Source organism: Mobula hypostoma, chromosome 5, assembly GCF_963921235.1.
Source record: "Mobula hypostoma chromosome 5, sMobHyp1.1, whole genome shotgun sequence".
NCBI classification, from domain to species: Eukaryota; Metazoa; Chordata; class Chondrichthyes; order Myliobatiformes; family Myliobatidae; genus Mobula; species Mobula hypostoma.
Window position 1 is genome coordinate 10747233 of NC_086101.1, and position 27686 is coordinate 10774918.

The window sequence follows — 27686 nt, forward strand, 5'->3', positions numbered from 1 at the left end:
CGCCTGCACGTGGCAGTGGTAGCAATCCTGAGATTGCTATCCTGGAGGTCCTGTCCTTTAACCTGGCTCCTAACTCCCTAAACTCTCCTTTCAGGACCTCCTCACCCTTCCTACTCACGTCATTGGTCCCTCATCCTTACAAATCAACTCAAACATCTTCCCAACCACTGAGGTCAGACTAACCGGCCTACAGTTTTCTTTTTTCTGCCTCTCTCCCTTCTCGAAATTAGTGGAGTAACATTTGCAATTTTCCAGTCATTGCAGAATCTAGTGATTATTAATTAATTAATAGGGATTATTAATGCCTCCATGATCAAGAATGTCTTGCATTCTAGAAACCCCCCCTGTAGGAATCCTGCACCAGGCTGATTTTCCCAATCTACTTGCATAAATTTCTTCCTCTTTGGAATGTATACATCATGTGCCTTCTGAATTGCTTCCAGAAATTCCAGGCAATGCTGATTGCTGTTATCTCTGCCAGTGTTCTCTTTCAATCAATTCTGGCCATCTACTCTCTCATACCTCCGTAATTCCCTTTACTCTACGGTAGTACCAACACATCTGACTTTAGCTTCTCCTTCTCAAATGTTGGCTGTATTAGATCATATTATGAACACTTGCCTCTAATGGTGCTTTTACCTTAAGCTCTCTAATCAATTCTGGTTCATTACACAACACCCAATCCACCAGTGTGGCCTTCTATATACCAGTGAGACCCGACGTAGACTGGGAGACCGTTTCGCTGAACACCTATGCTCTGTCCGCCAGAGAAACCAGGATCTCCCAGCGGCCACCCTTTTTAATTCTACGTCCCATTGCCATTCTGACATGTCAATCCATGGCCTATTCTACTGTCAAGATGAAGCCACACTCAGTTTGGAGGAACACCACCTTATATTCTGTCTGGGTAGCCTCCAATGTGATAGTATGAACATCAATTTCTCTAACTTCCGTTAATGCCTCTCTTCCCCTCCTTACCCCATCCCTTATTTATTTATTATTCCCCCTTTTTCTCTCTCACTATCTCTCTGTCTCTCTCACTATCATCCTTGACTGTTCTCCATTTTTCTCTCGGCCCTCCCCCTTTCTTTCTCCCTAGGCCTCCCGTCCCATGACATTCCCCCTTCTCCATCTCTGTATCCCTTTTACCAATAAACTTTCCAGCTCTTAGCTTCATCCCTCCCCCTCCTGTCTTCTCCTATCATTTCAGATCTCCCCCTCCCACTTTCAAATCTCTTACTCTCTGTTCCTTCAGTTAGTCCTGACGAAGGGTCTCGGCACGAAGTGTTGACTGTACTTCTTCCTATTGATGCTGCCTGGCCTGCTGTCTTTCACCAGCATTTTGTGTGTGTCACCTGATTCTCTATTGCGCTGAATGAACTGCTTTGAAAAGCCATCTTGTAGGCATTCTAGAAATTCCCCCCTGCAGGAATCCAACACCAGCCTGATTTTCCCAATCTACTTGCATGTTGAAATCCTCCATGGCTATTTTAATATTGCCCTTGTGGCATGCATTCTCTATCTCCCATTATAATTTGTATGTCACATTCTTACAACTGAGGGTCTGCATACAACTCCCAGCAGGATCTTTTTACCCTTGCAGTTCCTTAGCTCTATCAACAACGATTCAACACTTTCCGACCCTATGTCACCTCTTTCGACTGACTTGATATCATTTTTTACCAACAGAGCAATGTTGCTCCCTCTGCTTTCCTGCCTGTCCTTTCGATACAATGTGTACTCTCGGACATTATGATCCCAACTATAATCTCCTTTCAACCATGATTCAATGATGCCTAAGACATCATACCTGCCTATCTGTAACTGTGCTACAATTTCATCTACCTTATTCTGTATACTACACGCATTCAAATACAACACTGTCAGTCCTGTGTTCACCCTTTTTGATTTTGCCCAACATTTACATTGCAACTTCCTTGTTGACTGCAACTTTGCCCTATCAACAGCCTCTCCTCACTGCACATTGCCTCTGTTTGTCAAACAGCTGCCTCATCTTCAGCACTGTTATCCACCTTTCAATGATACGTCTTGCACTGAAACATATGCAGCTTAGGACACCAGTCATACCATGCTTAACCTTTTGATTCCTAACTTTGCCTGAGGTCTTACCAACATATGCCTCCACGAAGTCACCACTAATTGTTCTGTTGTAGAGGGCATTGTTTTAAGGTGAGGGGGAAAAGATTTAACAGGAAAATGAGCAGCAACTTCATTTTTCAACTGAAGTTGGCATGTGGAATGGACTGCCAGAGGAGGAGGTTGAGGCAAGCAAATTGGCAATAATAATAACAATAATCAGTATCCTGGCTGGTTGTATCATGATCTGGTATGGCAATCCGAATGCATGTGAATGTAAGATGCTGCAGGGAAAAGTGGACTCAGCCCAATACATCAGGGGCAAATCCCTCCCCACCATTGACAGTATCTAAGGGAGTTAGATATGGCCCTTGTGGCTACGGGGATCAGGGGGTATGGAGGGAAGGCTGGTGCAGGTTTCTGAATTGGATGATCAGCCATGATCATAATAAATGGCGGTGCAGGCTCGAAGGGCCGAATGGCCTACTCCTGCACCTATTTTCTATGTTTCTATGTTTCTATCTACAGGAGGCTCTGCCTGAAGAAGGCAACATCCATCATCAAAGATTTTCACCATTCAGCCATGCCCTCTCCTTGCAGTGACCATTAGGCAGAAGCTACAGAAGCCTGAAGTCCCCACACAACCAGGTTCAGGAATAGCTACTTTCCTTCACCTGTTCAGTTCATCAACTAACTCACAAAACTCTAACCACGAGTAGCTCAGTCTAACAACACTATGACCACATTGATCACTTTGCGCTAAAGCATTTTTTTTTCATTCTGATTGCGTTCTTTCTTGTAAAAATTATGTACAATCCATGTTTTACTTGTGTATGTGACGCTATATAGCCAGTGATGTTGCTGCAAGTGAGTTTCTTGTTTTGGCTGATGGTTTCATGGACTTGTGCATATGACAGTAAACAACATTGAAACTTTGAAGAGACAATTTGTCAGGCACATGGACAAGGAAGGTTGAGGAGGATCTGGGCTAAACACTGGCAAATGGGACTAGTTTGGACGGGGCATGTTGGTCATCATGGACCAGTTGGGCTGATGGACCTGTTTCTGTGCTGTATATCTCTACAATTAAACATCAGTGACAGTGATGAAGTCTCAGAGCCTCCATTATAACAGTCCATTGCAGCCATTTCTGGTTCTTCCAGTAAACACCTATTGACGTTACAGGTGGAGGCTGCTTGGGCAGTTGTGGAATTTTACTGAAATAATTCCACTGGGGTGCATTGCAAATATTTTTCATTGTCTCATTCACTGATCTTTATTCTACAGATGATCTCTTCCCTGCTCTTCCTGAATGGGTCCTGCCTCTGGTCGTCACCATTTGTGTTGTAATTGCTGCTAACTTCACCCTGATTTATTGGAAAGTGAAACAAAACAGACACATAAAAGGTACGTTTCTGCAATATTGTGAAATATTCACCTGGAAATCCAGTGGAAAATATCACAGTTTCCCTCTGAAATTTCCATGGAGAGGCAGAGCATTTTCTGGAGAGATTATGTAAAATCCACATTTCCTAGCAGGCTCTGGCATTCCAGCAGTGAGCCTGGAAAGAATATTTATGGCCATAGAGATGGAAAGTAAGGATGGAAACTGCCCGATGTTGCATCTCCTGTGTCTGTATGATGAAGTGCCAGGAGGTTCAACTGGTCACTGATTCACCTGTACTTCCTGTATCTTGGTTCCCCATATTTCGGCTCCTCTACAGTGATGAGGCTGGGCACAGTTTGTATGACAACTCCGTTTAATAGCTCAAACCAAATTTTAAAACTCTGCATTTTCATTGTGTAACCTATCCCACTGTAAGCTCTGCACTCAGTGTCCTAAAATGTTCTAAGGAGGCTTCCCAGAGGATGAAGAACAGAACTTCATCTTGTAAGTAGTAAACCACAAAAAATGCTGGAGGAACTCAGCATCTGTGGGAAAAAAAAATAAACAGTCAATGTTTCAGACCAAGACCGTTGATTGGAAAGGAATTGAATTGACTTCATTAATACAACCTTCATATATATATAAGGAGCAAAAAACTTTTACGTTACGTCTCCATCCAAATGTGCAATTATAGTAATTTAGAATTAAAATTATGTACAACAGAATAGTCAATATAACCTAAAAATACAGTTGCATCAGGGTGAATTAAGCAGTCTGATGGCCTAGCGCAAAATGCTGTCCCGGAGCCTGTTGTTCCTGGTTATTATGCTGCGGTATCTTTTCCCAGATGGTTGCAGTTGGAGTAATTTGTGGTTGGGGTGCCTCGGGTCCCCAGTGATCCTTCAGGCCCTTTTCACCCACCTTTCGTTGTAAATATCCTGAATGTTGGAAACTTCACATCTACCGATGTGCTGGGCTGTCTGCACCACTCTGCAGAGAACTGTGATTGAGGGAAGTACAGTTCACATACCAGGTAGTGATGCAGCCAGTCAGGATGCTCTCAATCATGCCCCTATAGAAAGTTCTTAGAATTTGTGGAGCCATACCAAGCTTCCTCAACCGTCTGAGGTGACAGAGGTGCTGTTGTGCCTTTGTCACCACACAGCCCGTATGTACAGACTACGTGAGATCTTCCGTGATGTTTATGCCGAGGATTTTAAAGCCGTTCACCCTCTCAACCCCAGATCCATTGATGTCTATATGGGTTAGCCTGTCTCCATTCCTCCTGCAGTCCACAAACAGGTCCTCTATTTTTGCGACTTTGAGGGAGAGGTTGTTTTTTTTGACACCACTGTGTCAAGGTGATGACTTCTTCTCTGTCAGCTGCATCATTATTATTTGAGATTAGGCTAATCTATTGTCAGCAAATTGAATCATCAGATTGAAGCTGTGGGTAGCTACACAGTCATGGGTACACAGAGTAAAGCAAGGGGCTTAGTACACAGCCCTGAGGGGCACCTGTGTTGAGGGTCAAAGGGGCAGAGGTGAGGGAGCCCACTCTTACCACCTGCCAGTGATCTGACAGGAAGTCCAGGATCCAGCTACACACGGCAGGCTGAAGGCCGAGGTCTCCGAGCTTCTTCTTGAGCCTGGAGGGAACTATGGTGTTGAATCCAAGAACAGCATTCTCACGTAAGGAAGGGTGAAGAAGCCAGCAAGAAAATATGTGGTGGGTAAGGAGTACAACTTAGAGGCTGGTAGGTGAGGGAAGATGAGGGAGAGAGTTGAAGTGTGAAGGGGGGAGGTGATAGATGTAAAAAGCTGAAGCAGAGGGAATCATGTCGGGGAGGAGAGTGGACCATGGGAAACCGGGAAGGTAGTGAGCTGATAAGCAGGATAGGAGAAGCAGAATGGGGAATGGAAAAAGAGAGGGGGAGGGAGGAGAAATTGATATTCATGCCATCAGGTATGAAGCTACCCAGACGGAATATCGGGTATTGCTCCTCCAACATGAGAGTGGCCTCTTTGTGCAAGGAGAAGAGTATCAATACGTCAGAAAGGTGATTGGCATTAAAAGTCTTGGCACAGGGAAATCCTGCTTGATGTGGATGGAGCAATGGTGCTCAACAAGACAGTCCCCCAATCTACATCAGTTGTCACAAATGTAGAAGAGGTCACTGTGAGCACTAAATACAGCTGGTAGCTCACAACATTTCAAATTCAACACTCAGTGTAACCACTTCAAACCATGTTCACTGTGTTCATGTTTTCCGACACCAAATGTTGGTAATGGTTTATGTGTTGTCATTTAATCCTTGACACTAACATGGACCCATGGTGTATTTCCTCACTTGGCTCTTCTGACTGACATCTGTCACCACTTCAACATTTTTTTGTCTCTGATGGGAGACAGTCAACCATGAGTTTGATTATCCTCTCCGCAGCTGCCTGACCCTCTGAGTGTCCCCATTATTTCAGATCTCCAGCATCTGAAGTGAAATCATCGTCCTGAAAATGTGTTGTTGTTCTGATATACCACTGGTCTGTCTTTTCAGAGCTGGAACTTCAGAAATCCATCATGGAATCTGGTAAGATTTCAACACTGAAATATTCAGAAGCTACAAGAAATAGCCATTTTATTTAATAAAATCAATCTTTACATCTGTTGGGATTAATTATTTAAATCCTTCATGACGTAGCTCTGTTTAGAGATTCATAAATTAAGAATAATAAACTAATTCCTTGTATTTTACAACCAAGGATCCTTGAAATAATCTTGATGAAATACAACAGACTTTAGAATAGGAGCAATCAAACTTCTCTGGGAACAGTGGGCTAAACATAATTGGTCAGGGGAGGGATGGTTTGTGAGGGAAGGTATTTTAGACATTTTGGGCAAAAACTGCATTGAGACTGGACGTTTTGGGTTGAAAAGCTGCATAAAGGCTGATGCAGGATTTTCACCAAAAACGTCAAAATTTCATTTCACTCCCACAACATTCCACCCCCCCGCCGAGATGCTGAATTCCTCACTACCACCCCCACTCCGCGCCCCCCCCCCCGCCATTGCTGTGTGAACCAATCCTTGTCATGTGAATGAAATGCTCTGGGTGGAATTTTCCAAGCCCTTGTGCTTTGGGTGCTTCACCCCAACTTCGAGAACATGGTGGCATCTTCCTAGGACTGGGTTTGTATTTCTGCACCGAACATCAATCATCACTCTGACATGGGCTGGTAATATTACAGGGTCAGATGTTGCTGATCCCAGCCCACACTCACCCTGTTTCGGCACACGTGTTCTGCAGCCCGACAGTCCCTGAAGGTCCAATCAATACCGCTCTCTCCCCTTCAACACGCCCACTCACCCCCACCTCCCCAACACCCCCTCACCTCCTCCAACTCTCCCACCCTTTATCCTTTACCTCACTCTGCACTGCGCTCTCTCACCTCCTTTCTTTCTCCGAGTCTTCACAGTGGAGGACAATTGCAGTATATTGGACATTCAAGAGTGTCAGGGAAGTGAAGTTTGTGCAGTGAAAATTACGACTGAGTAGGTGCTCAGGAAGCTTAATGGTCTGAGGGTGGATAAATCTCCTGGACCTGATGGAATGAACCCTTGAGATTTGGAGGAAGCAGCTGGTGTCATTGTCCTGTCCGTGAAGTCCGCATTCCAGTTCACAGTCTGGTCCATCAACCCTTACTATAGGTTTTCCTGTCTACCGTGTTTCTGTTCCTGTTGAACACTAATTGAGGCAGCTGATTCTCGTTGGAGCTGGCTTCCAGAGACCAGGGCATGGCTGCTGGATTGTTCTTGTCCTTCCTCCTTGTATCCCTTCCCCTGCATTCTGTTTCCTCACCTGAAGCCTTGCCTTGTCTTGCCGGTACTCTCGCCTTGCCTGAAGTTCTTGTCTCGCCTTGCATTGCCTGAAGCCTTGCCTTGTATTGCTGGTAACTCTCGCCTCGTCTTGCATGAAGTCTTGTCTTGGAGCCACCCTGCACCTAGCTCCCTTCCTGTTCCTTGCCTCCGACGGGTAAGTCAGGCCGTCTTGCCGTTACCCTACGGTTGGTTCTGTCCCTTCCTGTCCCTTGCCTCCGTCGGGTAAGTCAGGCTGTATTGCCATTACCCTGCAGTTGGTTCTGTCCCTTGCCTCCGTTGGGTGGAGATCCGTGCCCTGCCCAGGAGGAGCTAAAAGACCCCAAGCCTCGAGTCTCACCCCAAACCAAGCTTCAAGACCCCAAGCCTGAAGCCTCGCCTCAAGTCTGTGGTCCCCAACCTCGCCCTGCCTGCCAGCCAAGTCACGTCCTTGCCTAGTTCTGGGATCCGAGCCAGAGGCAAGACCCATGTTCTGGGTCCTTGTCCATTCTCTGGCTCGCAGTCCAAGCCCAGGCTCCTAGCTCTCTTGTCCAGTCCTGTTCCGGATTCCCTGTTTTCGTGTCCATGTCTTTGCCCTCACCCTGCATCCTAGTCCTGCCCCTAGTACTTCAGTGTCTGTGTCTTACACTTGCGTCTGTTCCCAGCCACCTCCGTATGACAGCTGGAGAGATTGCGGAGACATTAACAATGATCTTTCATGAATCGATAGATTCTGGCATTGTACTGGATGACTGGAAAATTGCAAATGTTACTCCGCTATTTAAGAAGGGTGGGAGGCAGCAGAAAGGAAACTATAGACCTGTTAGCCTGACATCAGTGGTTGGGAAGTTGGTGGAATCGATTGCTAGGGATGAGATTACAGAGTACTTGGAGGCACATGACAAGATAGACCAAAAGCAGCATAGTTTCCTGAAAGGAAAGTCCTGCCTGACCAACCTACTGCAATTTTTTGAGGAAATTACAAGCAGGGTAGACAAAGGAGATGCAGCAGATGTGGTGTAGTTGGATTTTCAGAAGGCCTTTGACAAGGTGCCGCAGATGAGGCTGTTTAGGAATATAATAAGCCATGGAATTACAGGGAAGTTACTAGCATGGGTGGAGCATTGGCTGATCGGCAGAAAACAAGAGTGGGAATAAAGGCCTCCCACCCTCTTGCTCTCTCCATCCCCCACTCACCCTCTCCCTCCCTACTCCTGTGCCCTCCCCTATTCCCCCTCTCACCCGCACCTCCCCCTCTCACGACCCTTCCCCTCCCACACTGCCGCCTCTTACTTTCCCCTTTCCCCCGCCCTCTCTCCTCCTCCTCCTGCCTCCCCCTCCACCTCCCAACCCCACTTCCTACGCTTCTTTCCAACCCCTCCCCCATCCACCTACTTCCTGCACTCTCCCCACCCCTCCACCCCTGCACTTCCTCCCCCCTCGCGCTCCCTCCACCCCTCTACCCACCACTATCAACGTCTCTTACTCTACTTCCCTTCTCTGTAACCCCTCTCTCTAACCCATAACTCTAACCTCCTTTCAACCACCTCTCCCTATCCCCACCATACTCAACCCACTCTTTCTCTACCCACCTAACTACCCCATCCACTGTCTACCCTTTAGATCTACACCCCTCCCACTCTCCCCCTTCTCCCCCATAACACCTTTCTAACCATCTTTCTTCCTATCTAAATCCCACTGTCCCTAACCCTCTCTCTCTGACCTCTCTCTAATCCCCTCTCTCACTAACCCCCTCTAACCTCCTCTCTCTAAACCCCCTTGCACACCTCCTCTGCTGCCCTCTCTCTGTACCCAGCTTTGTGAACCCCTATCGCTGTGTACCATTCTCTCTCTCTCTGCACCCCCCTCCACCCTCTACACCCCATCCAATCCCCCTCCGCCTCTACACACCCCTATAACCCCCTTCAAACCTCCCTCCACCACCTACACACCCCTCTCTACCCCTGTATCCCCCTCTACCCCCGCTACCAACTCCCTCTCTACTTCTCCAATAACCCGTCCCTCTCTCCAATAAACCGTCCCTCTCTCCAATAACCCATCCCTCTCTCTAATAATCTCTTCCTCTATCTAATAACACGTCCCTCTCTAATAACCCCTCCCTCTCTTCACCCCCGTCTACACCCCCCTACAACTCCGCATCTACACCCCTCCTTCTCCCTCCCCTCTCAGACATAAGACATTTCCTGATGAAGAAAGCGAGAGATAGGAGTTAGTTCAAGAGTTCGGTGTACTGTGGTCAGTGCACCCTCCACCAGCATTCTGGATACATGCTCCATGTGGCAGCAATAGCTCGTAACTATTCTACAGCTCATTCTCTTTGAGAAATTCTCCCATTGGTGGTGGGATTGGTAATCTTTCCCTGCACTGAGAAGGAATTACTGCACTACCCGTCCACCCTCAGAGAAGATGATAGTGGTTTTGCAAACGCAAACACGAGGAAATCTACAGATGCTGGAAATTCAAGCAACACACACAAAATGCTGGTGGAACGCAGCAGGCCAGGCAGCATCTATAGGAAGGGGTAGTCGACTTTTCGGGCTGAGACCCTTCATCACGACTCTGACTGAGTGTCTCCACCCGAAACCTCGACTGTACCTCTTCCTATAGATGTTGCCTGGCCTGCTGCGTTCCACCAGCATTTTGTGTGTTGTAAGGTGATAGTGGATTTGGTTAAGCCCAGGTATCCTGGCTCATCAGGTAGCAAAGCCTCCTTTGCCAGTGATCAACAGCAGGATGTCCGACGTTCACCATCCATTTTTTCAGGTAGTTGTGTAAATGTGAGTGACTATTTCCTCCCAAGTCCCGTCAGCAAGTTTCCGTCAGCAGGTCCAAACTTCAACATGGATTTGGCTGAATTCTGCAGTGACAATCAATTACCATCAGTGGATCTCAGGGCTGAATTCTTTTTATGATCCACATTCTCAGCTTCAGCCTTCTGGCAGATGAGCTTTACCTGTGAGATGGACTGATGTGTAAATTTGTTCAGGATTTTCTGCTCAACTGCGTCCCAGAACAGATCCTTGTGGGACACCACCAGTCACAATCCTCCAATCTGAATGTACTCCCTCCACCACGACCTTCTGCAGGCAAGCCAATTCTGAATCCACCTGGCCAAACTTCCTTGGATCCCATGCCTTCTGACTTTCTGAATAAGCTTACCATGTGGAACCTTGTCAAATGCCTTACTAAAATCCATATAGATCACATCCACTGCACTACCCTCACCTATATGCCTGGTCACCTTCGCAAAGAACTCTATCAGGCATGTTAGACACGATCTGCCCTTCACAAAGCCATGCTGACTGTCCCTGATCAGACCATGATTCTCTAAATGCGCATAGATCCTATCTCTAAGAATCTTTTCCAACAGCTTTCCCACCACAGACGTAAGGCTCACTGGTCTATAATAACCCGGACTATCCCTACTACCTTTTTTGAACAAAGGGGCAACATTCGCCTCCCTCCAATCCTCCGGTACCATTCCCGTGGACAACGAGGACATAAAGATCATAGCCAGAGGCTCAGCAATCTCTTCCCTCACCTCGTGGAGCAGCCTGGGGAATATTCCATCAGGCCCCGGGGACTTATCCGTTAATGTATTTTAACAACTCCAACACCACCTCTCCCTTAATATCAACATGCTCCAGAACATCAACCTCACTCATATTGTCCTCACCATCATCAAGTTCCCTCTCATTGATGAATACTGAAGAGAAGTATTCACTGAGGACTTCGCTCACTTCCACAGCCTCCAGGCACATCTTCCCACCTTTATCACTATTCGGTCCCACCTTCACTCTTGTCATCCTTTTTTCTTCACATAATTGAAGAATGCCTTGGGGTTTTCCTTTACCCTTCCTTTATCCTTGCTTCCTAAATGTCATGTATGCTGCCTTCTTCCACCTGACTAGATCTTCCACCTCATTTATCACCCATTGTTCCTTCACCCTACCATTCCTTATCTTCCTCACCGGGACAAATTTATTCTTAACCTCCTGTAAGAGAGCTCTAAGCATCAACCACATGTATATAGTACAGTTCCTGGCAAAAACATCGAACCAATTCACACCCTCAAGTTCTAGCCTTATAGCCTCATAATTTGCCCTTACCCAATTAAAAATTTTCAGGTCCTCTCTGATCCTATCCTTTTCCATGTTAATGCTAAAGGCCAGGGAGCGGTGGTCACTGTACCCCAGATGCTCACCCACTGAGAGATCTGTGATCTGACCCAGTTTGTTTCCTAATACTAGATCTAGTATGGCATTCTCCCTCATTGGCCTGTCCACATACTGTGACGGGAATCCGTCCTGGACACACTTCACAAACTCTGCCCCATCTGAACCCTTGGAACTAATTAGTTGCCAATCAATATTAGGGACGTTAAAGTCACCCATGAAAACAACCCTGTTATTTTTGCACCTTTCCAAAATCTGCCTCCCAATCTGCTCCTCTGTATCTCTGCTGCTATCAGGGGGCCTATAGAATACCCCCAATAGAGTAACTGCTCCCTTCCTGTTCCTGACTTCCATCCATACTCACTGAAAAGAGGATCCTGCTACATTACCCACCCTTTCTGTAGCTGTAACAGTATCCCTGAGCAGCAATGCCACCCCTCCTCCCATTCTACCCCCCATCCCTTTTAAAGCACAGAAATCCAGGAATATTGAGAATCCATTCCTACCCTAGTGCCAGCCAAGTATCTCTGTAATGGCCACTACATCATGTATGTATCCAAGCTCTCAGTTCATCACCTTTGTTCCTGACGCTTCTTGCATTGTGGTGTATTTGGATTTTCAAAAGGCTTTTGACAAGGTCCAACACAGGAGATTACTGTGCAAACTTAAAGCACATTGTATTGTGGGTATGGTATTGATGTGGAAAGAGAACTGACAGACAGGAAGCAAAGAGTGGGAACAGACGGGACCTTTTCAGAATGGCAGGCAGTGACTAGTGGGGTACCGAAAGGTTCAGTGCTGGGACCCCAGTTGTTTACAACATATAATAATGACTTAGACGAGGGAATTAAATGCAGCATCTTCAAGTTTGCAGATCACACGAAGCTGGGCGGCAGTGTTAGCTGTGAGGAGGATGCTAAGAGGATGCAGGGTGACTTGGATAGGTTAGGTGAGTGGGCAAATTCATGGCAGATGCAATTTAATGTGGATAAATGTGAGGTTATCCACTTTGGTGGCAAGAACAGGAAAACAGATTATTATCTGAATGGTGGCCGATTAGGAAAAGGGGAGGTGCAACGAGACCTGGGTGTCATTATACACCAGTCATTGAAAGTGGGCATGCAGGTACAGCAAGCGGTGAAAAAGGCGAATGGTATGCTGGCATTCATAGCAAGAGGATTCGAGTACAGGAGCAGGGAGGGACTACTGCAGTTGTACAAGGCCTTGGTGAGACCACACCTGGAGTATTGTATGCAGTTTTGGTCCCCTAATCTGAGGAAAGACATTCTTGCCATGGAGGGAGTACAAAGAAGGTTCACTAGATTGATTCCTGGGATGGCAGGGCTTTCATATGATGAAACACTGGATCAACTAGGCTTATACTCGCTGGAATTTAGAAGATTGAGGGGGTACCTTATTGGTAACGTATACAATTCTAAAGAGATTGGACAGGCTAGATGCAGGAAGATTGTTCCCGATGTTGGGGAAGTCCAGAACGAGGAGTCACAGCTTAAGAATAAAGGGGAAGCCTTTTAGGACTGAGATGAGGAAAAACTTCTTCACACAGAGAGTAGTGAATGTGTGGAATTCTGTGCCACAGGAAACAGTTGAGGCCAGTTCATTGGCTATATTTAAGAAGGAGTTAGATATGGCCCTTGTGGCTAAAGGCAGGGGTTCCCAACCTTTTTTGCACTGCGGACCGGTTTAATATTGACAATATTCTTGCGGACCGGCAGTCAAATACGTCGTGTTTACCCAGAAAAAGACTACAACAACCATGAAGCCTTGCGCGGGCACCAGTGCACATGCGCATCGTGACCCGCCGATTATTTTTTTTTCTCTCCTGCAAATCCTTTTTGGCGATTCTCTTCGGTGGCGGGGTGTTAATCACGACCGGAATATATGTGATAAGTGGCTAGTACACTCAATTTCATTTCTGAAAGGGTTTATCTAACGAATTTAATATTAAACACACAGCGTATATTTTCCTCACATGAATATAGTGATAAGTTAATTATCAGGGAGCTTGAAGTAAGTGTTGAACGAATTTCCAGTTGAAGTGGCATTTAAAGTAAAATTTTATCGGTATATGGACAGGAAAGGAATGGAGGGTTGTGGGCTGAGTGCAGGTTGGTGGGACTAGGTGAGAGTAGCGTTCAGCACAGACTAGCAGGGCCGAGATGGCCTGTTCCGTGCTGTAATTGTTATATGGTTATATAAGTAAGTCAATAGCATCATAACATTTTAAGTAATGTTTGGATATTAAACACCCAGCACATATTTTCCCCGTATGAACATATAAAATCATTGCAACACACCAATATCGCTGAATCAGTGGGAGCCCTGGGCTTGTTTTCCTGCAACATCGAGGGGTGATGGGAGACGGCAATAATCGAACGGGGTTCCTTATGTCTAGTCTATTCCGCAATTTAGTTTTTGTTGCTGCATTCATTGCAGAGATGTGTTGGAAATGGAAGCAACGTTTTCAGTGCTTTTGTGGCTATCTCAGGATATTTAGCCTTGACTTTGATCCAGAATGCCAGCAGAGATGTTATGTCAAACATACTTTTCAGCCCGCCGTCAGTTGCAAGCTCGAGGAGTTGCTCTCCTTCCTGCGTTGACATGGACGACGCGTGGGTAATGACCTCGCGTGTGTTCAAGTTCAACAGTGGGCGTGACAGGGAATGAGGAAAGGTGCAGCTGACTTCTATCACCAAATCATATTGTTTCCTCGTGGCCCGGTAGCACATGCTTTGTGGCCTGGTGGTTGGGGACCGCTGGCTAAAGGGATCAGTGGGCATGGAGAGAAGGCAGGTACAGGGTTCTGAGTTGGATGATCAGCCATGATCATACTGAATGGCGGTGCAGGCTCGAAGGGCCGAATGGCCTACTCCTGCACCTATTTTCTATGTTTCTGTACGTGAAGAACGGGAGGATAACTAGAGAGAGGATAGGACAGATCAAGGATAGAAGTCTACGCCTGGAGTCAGAGGACATTGGAAAGGACCTCTCAGATGTTACAGCGGGACATTGATAGGATGCCAAACTGGGCTGAGGAGTGGCAGATGGAGTTCAACACAGACAATTGTGAAGTGATTCATTTTGGTAGGTCAAATAAAATGGCAGATTATAGTATTAATGTTGAGACTCTTGGCAGTATGGAGGATCAGAAGGATCTTGGGGTCCGAGTCTATAGGACACTCAAAGCAGCTGCGCAGGTTGACCTTGTAGTTAAGAAGGCGGACGGTGTATTGACCTTCATCAATCATGAATTGAATTTAGGAGACGAGAGGTGATTTTGCAGCTGTATAGGACCCTGGTTAGACCCCACTTGGAGTACTGTGCTTAGTTCTGGTCGCCTCACTACAGGAAGGATGTGGAAGCCACAGAAAGGGTGCAGAGGAGATTTACAAGGTTGTTGCCTGGATTGGGGAGCATGCCTTATGAGAATAGGTTGAGTGAACTCGGCCTTTTCTCCTTGGAGTGATAGAGGATGAGAAGTGACCTGATAGAGGTGTATAAGGTGATGAGAGGCACTGATCGTGTGGACAGTCAGAGGCTTTTTCCCAGGTTTAAGGTGCTGAGGAGTAGGTATAAAGGAGATAGAAACATAGAAACATAGAAAATAGGTGCAGGAGTAGGCCATTCGGCCCTTCGAGCCTGCACCGCCATTTATTATGATCATGGCTGATCATCCAACTCAGAACCCAGCCTTCCCTCCATACCCCCTGACCCCTGTAGCCACAAGGGCCATATCTAACTTCCTCTTAAACACAGCCAATGAACCGGCCTCAACAGTTTGCTGTGGCAGAGAATTCCACAGATTCACCACTCTCTGTGTGAAGAAGTTTTTCCTAATCTCGGTCCTAAAAGGCTTCCCCTCTATCCTCAAACTGTGACCCCTCGTTCTGGACCTCCCCAACATCGGGAACAATCTTCCCGCATCTAGCCTGTCCAATCCCTTTAGGATCTTATACGTTTCAATCAGATCCCCCCTCAATCTTCTAAATTCCAACGAGTACAAGCCCAGTTCATCCAGTCTTTCTTCATATGAAAGACCTGCCATCCCAGGAATCAATCTGGTGAACCTTCTTTGTACTCCCTCTATGGCAAAGATGTCTTTCCTCAGATTAGGGGACCAAAACTGCACACAATACTCCAGGTGTGGTCTCACCAAGGCCTTGTACAACTGCAGTAGTACCTCCCTGCTCCTGTACTCGAATCCTCTCGCTATAAATGCCAGCATACCGTTTGCCTTTTTCACCGCCTGCTGTACCTGCATGCCCACTTTCAATGACTGGTGTATAATGACACCCAGGTCTCGTTGCACCTCCCCTTTTCCTAATCGGCCACCATTCAGATAATAATCTGTTTTCCTATTTTTGCCACCAAAGTGGATAACTTCACATTTATCCACATTAAATTGCATCTGCCATGAGTTTGCCCACTCATCCAACCTATCCAAGTCACCCTGCATCCTCTTAGCATCCTCCTCACTGCTAACACTGCCACCCAGCTTCGTGTCATCCGCAAACTTGGAGATGCTGCATTTAATTCCCTCATCCAAGTCATTAATATATATTGTAAACAACTGGGGTCCCAGCACTGAGCCTTGCGGTACCCCACTAGTCACCGCCTGCCATTCTGAAAAGGTCCCGTTTATTCCCACTCTTTGCTTCCTGTCTGCTAACCAATTCTCCACCCACACCAATACCTTACCCCCAATACCGTGTGCTTTAAGTTTGCACACTAATCTCCTGTGTGGGACCTTGTCAAAAGCCTTTTGAAAATCCAAATATACCACATCCACTGGTTCTCCCCTATCCACTCTACTAGTTACATCCTCAAAAAATTCTATGAGATTCGTCAGACATGATTTTCCTTTCACAAATCCATGCTGACTTTGTCCGATCATTTCACCGCTTTCCAAATGTGCTGTTATCACATCCTTGATAACTGACTCCAGCAGTTTCCCCACCACCGACGTTAGGCTAACCGGCCTATAATTCCCCGGTTTCTCTCTCCCTCCTTTTTTAAAAAGTGGGGTTACATTAGCCACCCTCCAATCCTCAGGAACTAGTCCAGAATCTAACGAGTTTTGAAAAATTATCACTAATGCATCCACTATTTCTTGGGCTACTTCCTTAAGCACTCTGGGATGCAGACCATCTGGCCCTGGGGATTTATCTGCCTTCAATCCCTTCAATTTACCTAACACCACTTCCCTACTAACATGTATTTCACTCAGTTCCTCCATCTCACTGGACCCTCTGTCCCTTACTATTTCTGGAAGATTATTTATGTCCCCCTTAGTGAAGACAGAACCAAAGTAATTATTCAATTGGTCTGCCATGTCCTTGCTCCCCATAATCAATTCACCTGTTTCTGTCTGCAGGGGACCTACATTTGTCTTTATCAGTCTTTTCCCTTTTACATATCTATAAAAACTTTTACAGTCCGTTTTTATGTTCTCTGCCAGTTTTCTCTCATAATCTTTTTTCCCCTTCCTAATTAAGCCCTTTGTCCTCCTCTGCTGAACTCTGAATTTCTCCCAGTCCTCAGGTGAGCCACTTTCTCTGGCTAATTTGTATGCTACTTCTTTGGAATTGATACTATCCCTAATTTCTCTTGTCAGCCACGGGTGCACTACCTTCCTTGATTTATTCTTTTGCCAAACTGGGATGAACAATTGTTGTAGTTCATCCATGCAACCTTTAAATGCCTGCCATTGCATTTCCACTGTCAATCCTTTAAATGTCATTTGCCAGTCTATCTTAGCTAATTCACGACTCATACCTTCAAAGTTACCCCTCTTTAAGTTCAGAACCTTTGTTTCTGAATTAACTATGTCACTCTCCATGTTAATGAAGAATTCCACCATATTATGGTCACTCTTACCCAAGGGGCCTCTCACGACAAGATCGCTAATTAACCCTTCCTCATTGCTCAAAACCCAGTCCAGAATAGCCCGCTCTCTAGTCGGTTCCTCGACATGTTGGTTCAAAAAACCATCCCGCATACATTCCAAGAAATCCTCTTCGTCAGCACCTTTACCAATTTGGTTCACCCAGTCTACATGTAGATTGAAGTCACCCATTATAACTGCTGTTCCTTTATTGCACACATTTCTAATTTCCTGTTTAATACCATCTCCGACCTCACTACTACTGTTAGGTGGCCTGTAAACAACTCCCACCAGCGTCTTCTGCCCCTTAGTGTTACGCAGCTCTACCCATATCGATTCCACATCTTCCCGGCTTATGTCCTTCCTTTCTATTGCGTTAATCTCTTTTTTAACCAGCAACGCCACCCCACCTCCCCTTCCTTCATGTCTATCTCTCCTGAATATTGAATATCCCTGAATGTTGAGCTCCCATCCCTGGTCACCCTGGAGCCATGTCTCTGTGATCCCAACTATATCATAATCATTAATAACAATCTGCACTTTCAATTCATCCACCTTATTACGAATGCTCCTTGCATTGACACATAAAGCCTTCAGGCGCTCTTTTACAACTCTCTTAGCCCTTTTTAATGCTTGCCCTGGATTTGTCGGCCTGCCACTTTTACTTTTCCCCTTTGTACTTTTTGCTTCTACGCTCACTTTACACCCCTCTGTCTCTCTGCACTGGTTCCCATCCCTCTGTTGTGAACTAACCTCCTCACACCTAGCCTCTTTAATTTGATTCCCACCCCCCAACCATTCTAGTTTAAAGTCACCTCAGTAGCCCGCGCTAATCTCCCTGCCAGGATATTGGTCCCCCTAGGATTTAAGTGTAACCCGTCCTTTTTGTACAGGTCACGCCTGCACCAATAGAGGTCCCAATGATCCAAAAACTTGAATCCCTGCCCCCTGCTCCAATCCCTCAGCCACGCATTTATCCTCCAGATGTCAGGGGTAAGTTTTTTACTCAGTGTTGAGTGTGTGGAATCGGCTGTCGGCAACGGTGGTGGGGGCGGATATGGTAGGGTCTTTTAAGAGAGTTTTGGATAGGTACATGGAGCTCAGAAATTACTAGGCTTACCCATTACCCTCTATTTTTCTAAGATAGGGATATGTTCGGCACAACTTTGTGGGCCGAAGGGCCTGCATTGTACTGTAGGTTTTCTATGTTTTAATGAAGACTTTGCTTCAGTATTAACTACTGAGAGAGAGACAATGATTTTTCTGAGAACAGCACAAAACAGGCTGATATGCTAGAACATTGACATTCAGAAAGAGGATGTGCTGGTTGTTTAGTAAAGTATTAGGATGGATAAGACCACAGTCTATACCACAGGTTACTATGGGAAGTGAGGGAAGAGATTTCTGTGCCTTTGGTGGTTATCTTTGTCTCCTCATTTGTCACAGTAGTGGTGCCATATGCCTGGAGAGTGGCATATTAAACTAATTTGACAGGGGAATGGGAACCGGAGTGATCGTGCTGAGGATGAGGTAGTTGGTTTACAAACAGAGGCAGTGTGCAGTGAGACTCCTGGCGAGGAGAGGCTGATGATAGGGGAAAATGGCAGTTAACAGGGTGAGTTGTGAATTAAAAGGTGGGCAAAATCTAAAAGGTTGAATACAGGACTGAAGGTGTTAAATTTGAATGTGCGCAGATTACGGAATAAAGTAAATGAACTTGTCGTACAGTTACAGATTGGCAAGTATCATGTTGGAGGCATCACTGAATCATGGCTGAAAGAAGAATTTGGCTGTGACCTTAAATGTTCAAGCATGCACATTGTATCGAAAGGACAGGCAAGAAGGCAGGAGGGGCGGCGTGGCCCTGTTGGTAAAAAATATGAAATCACATCACATCATTAGAAGGAGGGGACATCAGATCGGAAGGTTTTGAATAATTGTGGATAGAGCTTTGGAACGGCAAGGGTAAAAAGACCTTGATGGGAGTTGTATACAAACCCCAAACAGTAGTTTGTGGTCTGCAAGCTACAACAGGGGATAGAAGGTGCATGCCGAAAGGGGCAACGATACAAGGGGGGGTTTCAATGTGCCGGTAGATTGGGAAAATCAGGTTGGTGTGGGATTCCAAGAGAGGGAATTTCTACGATGCCGAAGAGGTGGCTTTTCAGAGCAGCTAATGGCTGAGATCAGCTATTCTAGACTGGCTGAGATGAAATGGAATAAATTAGAAAGCTTAAGGTAAAAGAACCCTTTGAGGGGAAGTGACCATAATAAGTTTGAATTCACACTGAAATTTGAGAAGGAAAAGCAAAATTCTGATATATCAGTATTACAGTGGAATAAAGGGAATTGCAGAGGCATGAGAGAGGAGTTGGCCATAATTCATTGGAAAAGGACACTGGCAGGGATGGCAGCGGAGCAGGAATGGCTGGGATTCAGAGAAGGAAGTCTGAGAATCGGAGCGGGAGTGCGGAGGAAGCCATTTTAAAATTTGTCGGGTTTTTTTTCCATCGGCGTTCAGAGAGGCGGCACTGCGCAGGTGTGTGATGTCGGGGCGTGAAGTGTGGAAGATTTAAAAGGAACACAGCCGTGTACAGTGGGCAGCGTAGTTTGCGGGCTGCAGAGTGAGCCGGGGCACAGTGAAGGCTTAAGGGCTTCGGCTCAACGGGCTTAGGCGGAAACGGTTGAGGCGAAGAGGGTTTGGTGTTCATTTTTTGTTGTTATTTGAGGAGAGAGTTGTATGAGTGTGAGGGCAGCTTGTTGTTCTCGGTGCCAGACGTGGGAGATCCTGGAGTCTCCAAGCCTCCCGAACGTCCACATCTGCGCCGAGATGCGGCTCCTAAGGGTCCGCATTAGGGAACTGGAGATGCAGCTCGATGACCTTCGTCTGGTCAGGGAGAGTAAGGAGTTGTTAGAGGTGTTACAGGCAGGTGGTCACACCGGGGCCACGGGAGGCAGACAAGTGGGTCACGGCTAGGAGGGGGAAGAGGAAGAGTCAGGTAATAGAGAGTACCCCAGTGACTGTGCCCCTCGACAATAGGTACTCCTGTTTGAGTACTGTTGGGGGGGACAGCTTACCCGTGGGAAGCGACAGTGGCCGTGCCTCCGGCACAGAGTCCGGCCCTGTATCTCAGAAGGGTAGGGAAAGGAAGAGGAGGGTAGTAGTAACAGGGGACTCGATAGTAAGGGGGTCAGATAGGCGATTCTGTGAATGCAGTCCGCAGACCCGGATGGTAGTTTGCCTCCCAGGTGCCAGGGTCCGGGATGTTTCTGATCGCGTCCAAGATATCCTGAAGTGGGAGGGTGAGGAGCCAGAGGTTGTGGTACATATAGGTACCAATGACATAGGTAGGAAAAGGGGAGAGGTCCTGAAAGGAGAATATACGGAGTTAGGAAGGGAGTTGAGAAAAAGCACCGCAAAGGTAGGAATCTCAGGATTACTGCCTGTGCCATGCGACAGTGTAGGAATGGAATGAGGTGGAGGATAAATGCGTGGCTGAGGGTTTGGAGCAGGGGGAAGTGATTCAAGTTTTTGGATCATTGGGAGCTCTTTTGGCGCAGGCGTGACCTGTACAAAAAGGACGGGTTGCACTTGAATCCTAGGGGGACCAGTATCCTGGCGGGGAGATTTGCGAGGGCTACTGAGGTGACTTTAAACTAGAATGGTTGCGGGGTGGGAATCAAATTAAAGAGACTAGGAGAGAGGAGGTTAGTTCACGAATAGAGAAAGCTAGTAGACTGTGTGTGAGGGAGGATAGGCAGGGGACAGAGATCAGGAGCACTCAGACCAAAGATGTAGGGGACAAGGAAGAAAAAGATAACAAAGTTGTTTTCTCCATTAAGGATAAAACGAGAGTAAGAGGTGGAGAGTTTCTTAAATGCATCTATTTTAATGCTCGGAGCATTGTAAGAAAGGGGGATGTGCTTACAGTATGGATTGATACCTGGAAATATGACGTTGTAGCTATTAGTGAAACGTGGTTGCAGGAGGAGTGTGATTGGCAACTAAATATTCCAGGATTTCGTTGCTTCAGGTATGATAGAATAGGGGGGGCAAGAGGGGGAGGTGTTACATTGCTTGTCAGGAAAAAATATAACAGCGGTGCTCTGGCAGAATAGATTAGTGGACTCGTCCAGGGAGGCTATTTGGGTGGAACTGAGGAATAGGAAAGGTGTATTGACACTTATAGGGGTGTATTATAGACCACCTAATGGGGACCGAGAATTGGAGGAGCAAATTTGTAAGGAGATGGCAGATATTTGTAGTAAGCACAAGGTTGTGATTGTGGGAGATTTTAATTTTCCACACGTAGACTGGGAAGCCCATTCTTTAAAAGGGCTGGATGGTTTGGAGTTTGTCAAATGTGTGCAAGATAGTTTTCTGCAGCAATACACAGAGGTACTAACTAGAGAAGGGGCAGTGTTGGATCTCCTGTTAGGGAATGAGATAGGGCAGATGACAGAGGTATGTGCTGGGGAGCACTTCAGGTCCAGTGATCACAATACCATTAGTTTCAATATAATTATGGAGAAGGATATGACTGGACTCAGTTTCAGATTTTTGATTGGAGAAAGGCTAACTTTGAGGAGATGCGAACAGATTTAGAAGGAGTGGATTGGGACAATTTGTTTTATGGGAAGGATGTAATAGAGAAATGGAGGTCATTTAAAGATGAAATTCTGACGGCACAGGATCTTTATGTTCCTGTTAGGTTGAAAGGAAAGGTTAAAAGCTTGAGAGAGCCATGGTTTTCAAGGTTTATAGGAAACTTGGTTCGGAAAAAGAGAGGGATCTATAATAAATATAGGCAGCTTGGAGTTAATGAGGTGCTCGAGGAATATAAAGAATGTAAAATGAATCTTAAGAAAGAAAATAGAAAAGCTAAAAGAAGATACGAGGCAGCTTTAGCAAGTAAGGTGAAAATAAATCCAAAGGGTTTCTACAGTGATATAAATAGCAAAAGGATAGTGAGGGATAAAATTGGCCCCTTGGAGAATCAGAGTGGACGGCTATGTGCGGAGCCAAAAGAGATGGGGGAGATTTTGAATAATTTCTTTTCTTCGGTATTCACTAAGGAGAAGGATATTGAATTGTGTAAGGTAAAGGAAACAAGAAGTGTAGTTATGGAAAGTATGACAATTAAAGAAGAGGAAGTACTGGTGCTTTTAAGGAATATAAATATGGATAAGTCTCCAGGTCAGGACAAAATATTCCCTAGGACCTTGAGGGAAGTTAGTGTGGAAATAGCAGGGGCTCTGACAGAAATATTTCAAATGTCATTAGAAACGGGGATGGTGCCGGAGGATTGGCATATTGCTCATGTGGTTCTATTGTTTAAAAAGGGTTCTAAGAGTAAACCTGGCAATTATCGGCCTGTGAGTTTGACGTCAGTGGCGGATAAATTGATGGAAAATATTCTTAGAGATGGTATATATAATTATCTGGATAGACAGGGTCTGATTAGGAACAGTCAACATGGATTTGTGCGTGGAAGGTCATGTTTGACAAATCTTATTGAATTTTTTTGATGAGGTTACTGAGAAAGTTGACGAAGGTAAAGCGGTGGATGTTGTCTGTATGGACTTCAGTAAGGCCTTTGATAAGGTTCCAAGTGGCAGGTTAGTTAGGAAGGTTCAATCATTAGGCATTAATATTGAAGTAGTAAAATGGATTCAATAGTGGCTGGATGGGAGATGCTAGAGAGTAGTGTTGGATAACTGTGTGTCACATTGGAGGACGGTGTGTAGTGGTGTGCCTCAGGGATCTGTACTGGGTCCAATGTTGTTTGTCGTATATATTAATGATCTGGATGATGGGGCGGTAAATTAGATTAGTAAGTATGCAGATGATACTAAGATAGGTGGAGTTGTGGATGATGAAGTAGGTTTTCAAAGCTTGCAGAGAGATTTAGGCCAGTTAGAAGTGTGGGCTGAAAGATGGCAGATGGAGTTTAATGCTGAAAAACATGAGGTGCTACATTTTGGTAGGAATAATCAAAATAGGACATACATGTTAAATGGTAGGGCATTGAAGAATGCAGTAGAACAGAGAGATCTAGGAATAATGGTGCATAGTTCCCTGAAGGAGGAATATCATGTGGATAGGGCGGTGAAGAAAGCTTTTGGTATGCTGGCCTTTATTAATCAGAGCATTGAGTATAGGAGTTGGGATGTAATGTTGAAATTGTATAAGGCATTGGTAAGGCCAAATTTGGAGTATTGTGTGCATTTCTGGTCACCGAATTATAAGAAAGATGTCAATAAAATTGAGAGAGTACAGAGTAGGTTTACTACAATGTTGCCTGGGTTTCATCTCCTAAGTTACAGAGAAATGTTGAACAAGTTGGGTCTTTATTCTTTGGAGAGTAGAAGGTTGAGAGGGGACTTGATAGAAGTGTTTAAAATTATGAGAGGGATTGATAGAGTTGATGTGGATAGTTTTTTTTTCCATTGAGAGTGGGGAAGATTCAAACAAGAGGGCAGGAGTTGAGAGTTGAAGGGCAAAAGTTTAGGGGTAACATGAGGGAGAACTTTTTTACTCAGAGTGGTGGCTGTGTGGAACGAGCTTCTAGCAGAAGTGGTTGAGGCAGGTTTGATGTTGACGTTTAAAGTTAAATTGGATAGATATATGGACAGGAAAGAAATGGAGGGTTATGGACCGAGTGCAGGTCGGTGGGACTAGGTGAGAGTAAGAGTTCGGCACAGACTAGAAGGGCCGAGATGGCTTGTTTCCGTGCTGTAATTGTTATATGATACAAAGGTCATTTGTCTTTGGAATTTTCTGCACTGGAGGGCTGTGGGGTCAGTCACTCAGTTCATTTAAAGTCAGAGTCTTCATCATACAGCACGGAAACAGGCCCTTCGAGCCATCACCTCCGTGCTGACCTATTTATCCATCTACATTCATTGTATTGGCCGGCATTAGGTCAGTCTCCTTCTGTGCCTTGTCCGTTGTAGTGTCTGTCTGAGTGTCTTTTAAACACAGTGATTGCATCTGATTCTATCACCTCCTCTTGCAGCGGATTCCAACATCAATCACTCACTGTTCAAATAAACTCACCTTTAAACTCCTTCCTCTCACTTCAGGCATTTGTATTGTATTTGATCCCACTCCTATGGGATGAAGACTTCAACCATCTGTTCAATCTATGCTCCTCATAACCTTATATATTTCTGTCTGATCAACATTTACCTGCATTTGTCCTATATCTTTCCAAACTTTCCCTGTCATCATTTCTCTGTCCCAGGCCTCAACTCTTCTGTGCCAGTTCCACGGAGCCCTCAGTTCTCCCGTGTTACAGGAGATGATCGACCTCATTTTCTACCACATAACAGAAGCCAATGTGCTGCAGTTCCTAAAATGCAGAAAGGTCGATAAATCACCAGGTCCTGATCAAGTGTATCCCAGGACCTTGTGGGAAGCTCAGTAAGAAATTGCGGGGGCCCATTTGGAGGTACGTGTATCATTGATAGCTACAGGTAAAAGGTCAGAAATCTGGAGATGACTATTGAAGACAGGCTGTAGGGAAAAGCCTGGGAAGTACAAACCGTTGAACCTAATGTTGCTTGTGGATACACTAATGGAGGAGATTCTGAGAGACAGGATCTACATTCATTTGGAAAGGCGAGGACTAATCGGGGATACCCAGCTTGGCTTTCTGCATGGATGGAGATGATGGAAGTGCAGTACGCATTGTCTAGATGGACTTTAACAAGGTATTTGACAAGGTACTTCATGGTGGACTATTCCAGAGAGTTGGATCACATGGGCTACACTACAGTCTGGCCAATTGGATACAGAATTGGCTGGGTGGAGTCCTGTGTCCGGTGGTGTGCTGCAGGGATCGGTGCTGGGTCCACTGTTTTTCATAATTCATATGACTGATTTGCAGAGAATGTAGGTGACATGTTTAGTATGTTTGAGGAGGAGTTTAAAATCAGTGGTGCAGTGGACTGTGAAGCAAGTTATATAATTATTAATTTTCAGATATAGTGTGAAATGGTCCCTTTCAGCTCAGCAAGTCACACTGCCCAGCAACCAAGCTATTTAACACTAGCCGAGTCACAGAACAATTTACAATGGCCAGTTAACCCACTAACCAGCAGCTGGACAAAACCCCTGCGGTCGTGGGGTGAACAGAGGCCCTCCTTACAGACAGTGCCAGAACTGAACCCCAAGTTCTGGAAGGCCCCAAGGTGTAATCGTTGCGCTATCTGCAACGTTACCATGACAACCCTGAACATCACCATCATGCCCGTGGGTTTATCCAATATTACAACGGGATCTTCATCAGCTGGGCCGCTGAATGGCAGATGAATTTTAATTCAGAGAGATGTGGCTTTTGGTTAGTCAAACCAGGACAGGATATACACAGGAATCAGTGGGTCCCTGGAGAGTGTAGAGGAACAGAGAGACTAGGAGGTGATTGCCTTCATCAGTCAGAATACTGAGTGCTTAAACTGGGACGTCACGTGATGTGTGTACAAGACATTGGGAAGGCCACATTTGGAGCAATGTGTACAGTTCTGGTTATTTCCAAAGGGAATGCTGTCATTAAACTGAGAGGGAATAAAACAGATTTACAGGGACATTACCAGGACTGGAGGGTTTGGTTTACAAGGAGAAGCTGCGACTTTCCCTGGAGCTTAGGAAGCTACCAGAGGAAGTTTAAGGGAATAATGGATACACACAGGCAAGTGGGACAAACTCATTGAAGCAAGTTGGCCAGGATGACTGAATTCGGCCGAACAGACTCCCTGACCACCTCTTTAAATGCCTCCAGTTTTCACTCACCCTGTCCTCATCTGCATCCAGTTGTTGCTGCATCCTTCTTCACATCCGTTTCCGCTGGCTCTCTCCCCTTTCTTCCCATTCTTGATGCTGGCTTTCAGCGTCAAACATCGATTGTCTGCCTCCTTCGCTACATGCTGCTTCACCCACTGAGATCCTGCAGAATTTTGTTGTGTTGATCGTGAAAACTCCGCTCACTATCCCGGTTAAAAATCTAGGGAAGATGCTGGTTGTCTATACGTTTTGGTTTGGTAAAACGCCGGGAAAGTTTTTGTCAGCCACCCGACTGAGCCTGAGGCCTAGCGGCCTCTCCCCCGGTCCGGTCCTGGGGCCACACTGCCCGAGTCTCCCCCCGATCCCCGGGGACTCTCTAATTCTCTGCTTCTCCCCCCAGTCTCTGTCACCCTGGATGTGGAAACGGCGAATCCGTGGCTCAAGGTATCTGAGGATCGGAAGAGTGTGAGATGGACCGGGACCCGGAGGAATCTCCCTGACACCGGGAAGAGGTTCACATACTGGTTTTGTGTGCTGGGATCGGAGGGATTCACATCGGGGAGACATTACTGGGAGGTGGAGGTGACGGGGAATCAGTGGTGGAGGCTTGGAGTCGCCGCAGAGTCTGTGGAGAGGAAGGGAGGGGTCACACCGAGACCGGAGACCGGATTCTGGATCATCAGGCGGCATGATGACGAGATGTGGGTTCTCACTTCCCCTGCGTCCCGTCTCCCTGCCGATCCCATCCCCGATAGGGTGGGTGTTTATCTCAGTTACGAGTCCGGGACAGTTTCATTTTATAACGCGGAGACCAAGTCCCATCTCCACACCTTCGCTGGGAATAAATTCACGGAGAAACTTTATCCTTTCTTCTGGACTGGATATAAAAACCAATGGCTGAGAATCTGTTCCGGTTCCGCTCTGGGTCTGTAAATGGGTCGGGTCCCGGGACCGGCGTCAGGAGTAAGTCAGTGTAAATATAAATGTGCGGAGTGTGAAATAAACACGATGTGAGAATTATCGATCCATTAATTTTAACTCGTTCACCGCATCCGTTAACGGAACAGAAACACTGCGGATTCAGCAGCAGCCGCGGGCGGCGGGTCCTGAGCTCCCCGGCTCCCCCGGGTGCTAAAGTCCACCGGGACTGACAGGGTAACCGGGACAAGTGGTGGTGAAGCTGACTGGGAGAGGGAGGTCAGGGTGAATCTTCGGGGACGGGACAGGGACCGGTGGTAACACACAAAGTGCCAAAGAATCGGTACAGAAAGGTGGAAGGAAGGGGGAGTAAAAGCTGACAGCTGATCCGGATGAGGGAGGGCTGGAGTGTGGAAATGTGTCAGAAGCTGGGAGGGGAGAGGTGGTGAAGACAAAGATGATGGAATCTGGTCGGAGGGGGAAGTGGAGACTGGAATAAAGAGAGGGAGCTGGGGAGGAGTGTTGGTGTCGGGAAGGTGGAGAGG

The 27686-nt window shown here is 46.2% G+C and overlaps 1 protein-coding gene across 3 annotated transcripts in view; it reads left to right on the forward strand.

The window, feature by feature from the left end:
• LOC134346576 (butyrophilin subfamily 1 member A1-like) overlaps window positions 1–27263 on the forward strand; it is a 50906-nt gene extending 23643 nt beyond the window's left edge. For 2 of the 3 annotated variants that reach the window (XM_063047998.1, XM_063047997.1), the window contains exons 4-6: window positions 3385–3504; window positions 6040–6072; window positions 26624–27262. In XM_063047998.1, the coding sequence (XP_062904068.1) occupies window positions 3385–3504; window positions 6040–6072; window positions 26624–27156 (686 nt within the window). In that variant the 3' untranslated portion in view covers window positions 27157–27262. Of the gene's footprint in view, window positions 1–3384; window positions 3505–6039; window positions 6073–26623 lie in introns of all 3 variants that reach the window. The other variant, XM_063047999.1, reaches the window with a different exon arrangement.
• Window positions 27264–27686: the final 423 nt, after the last annotated feature.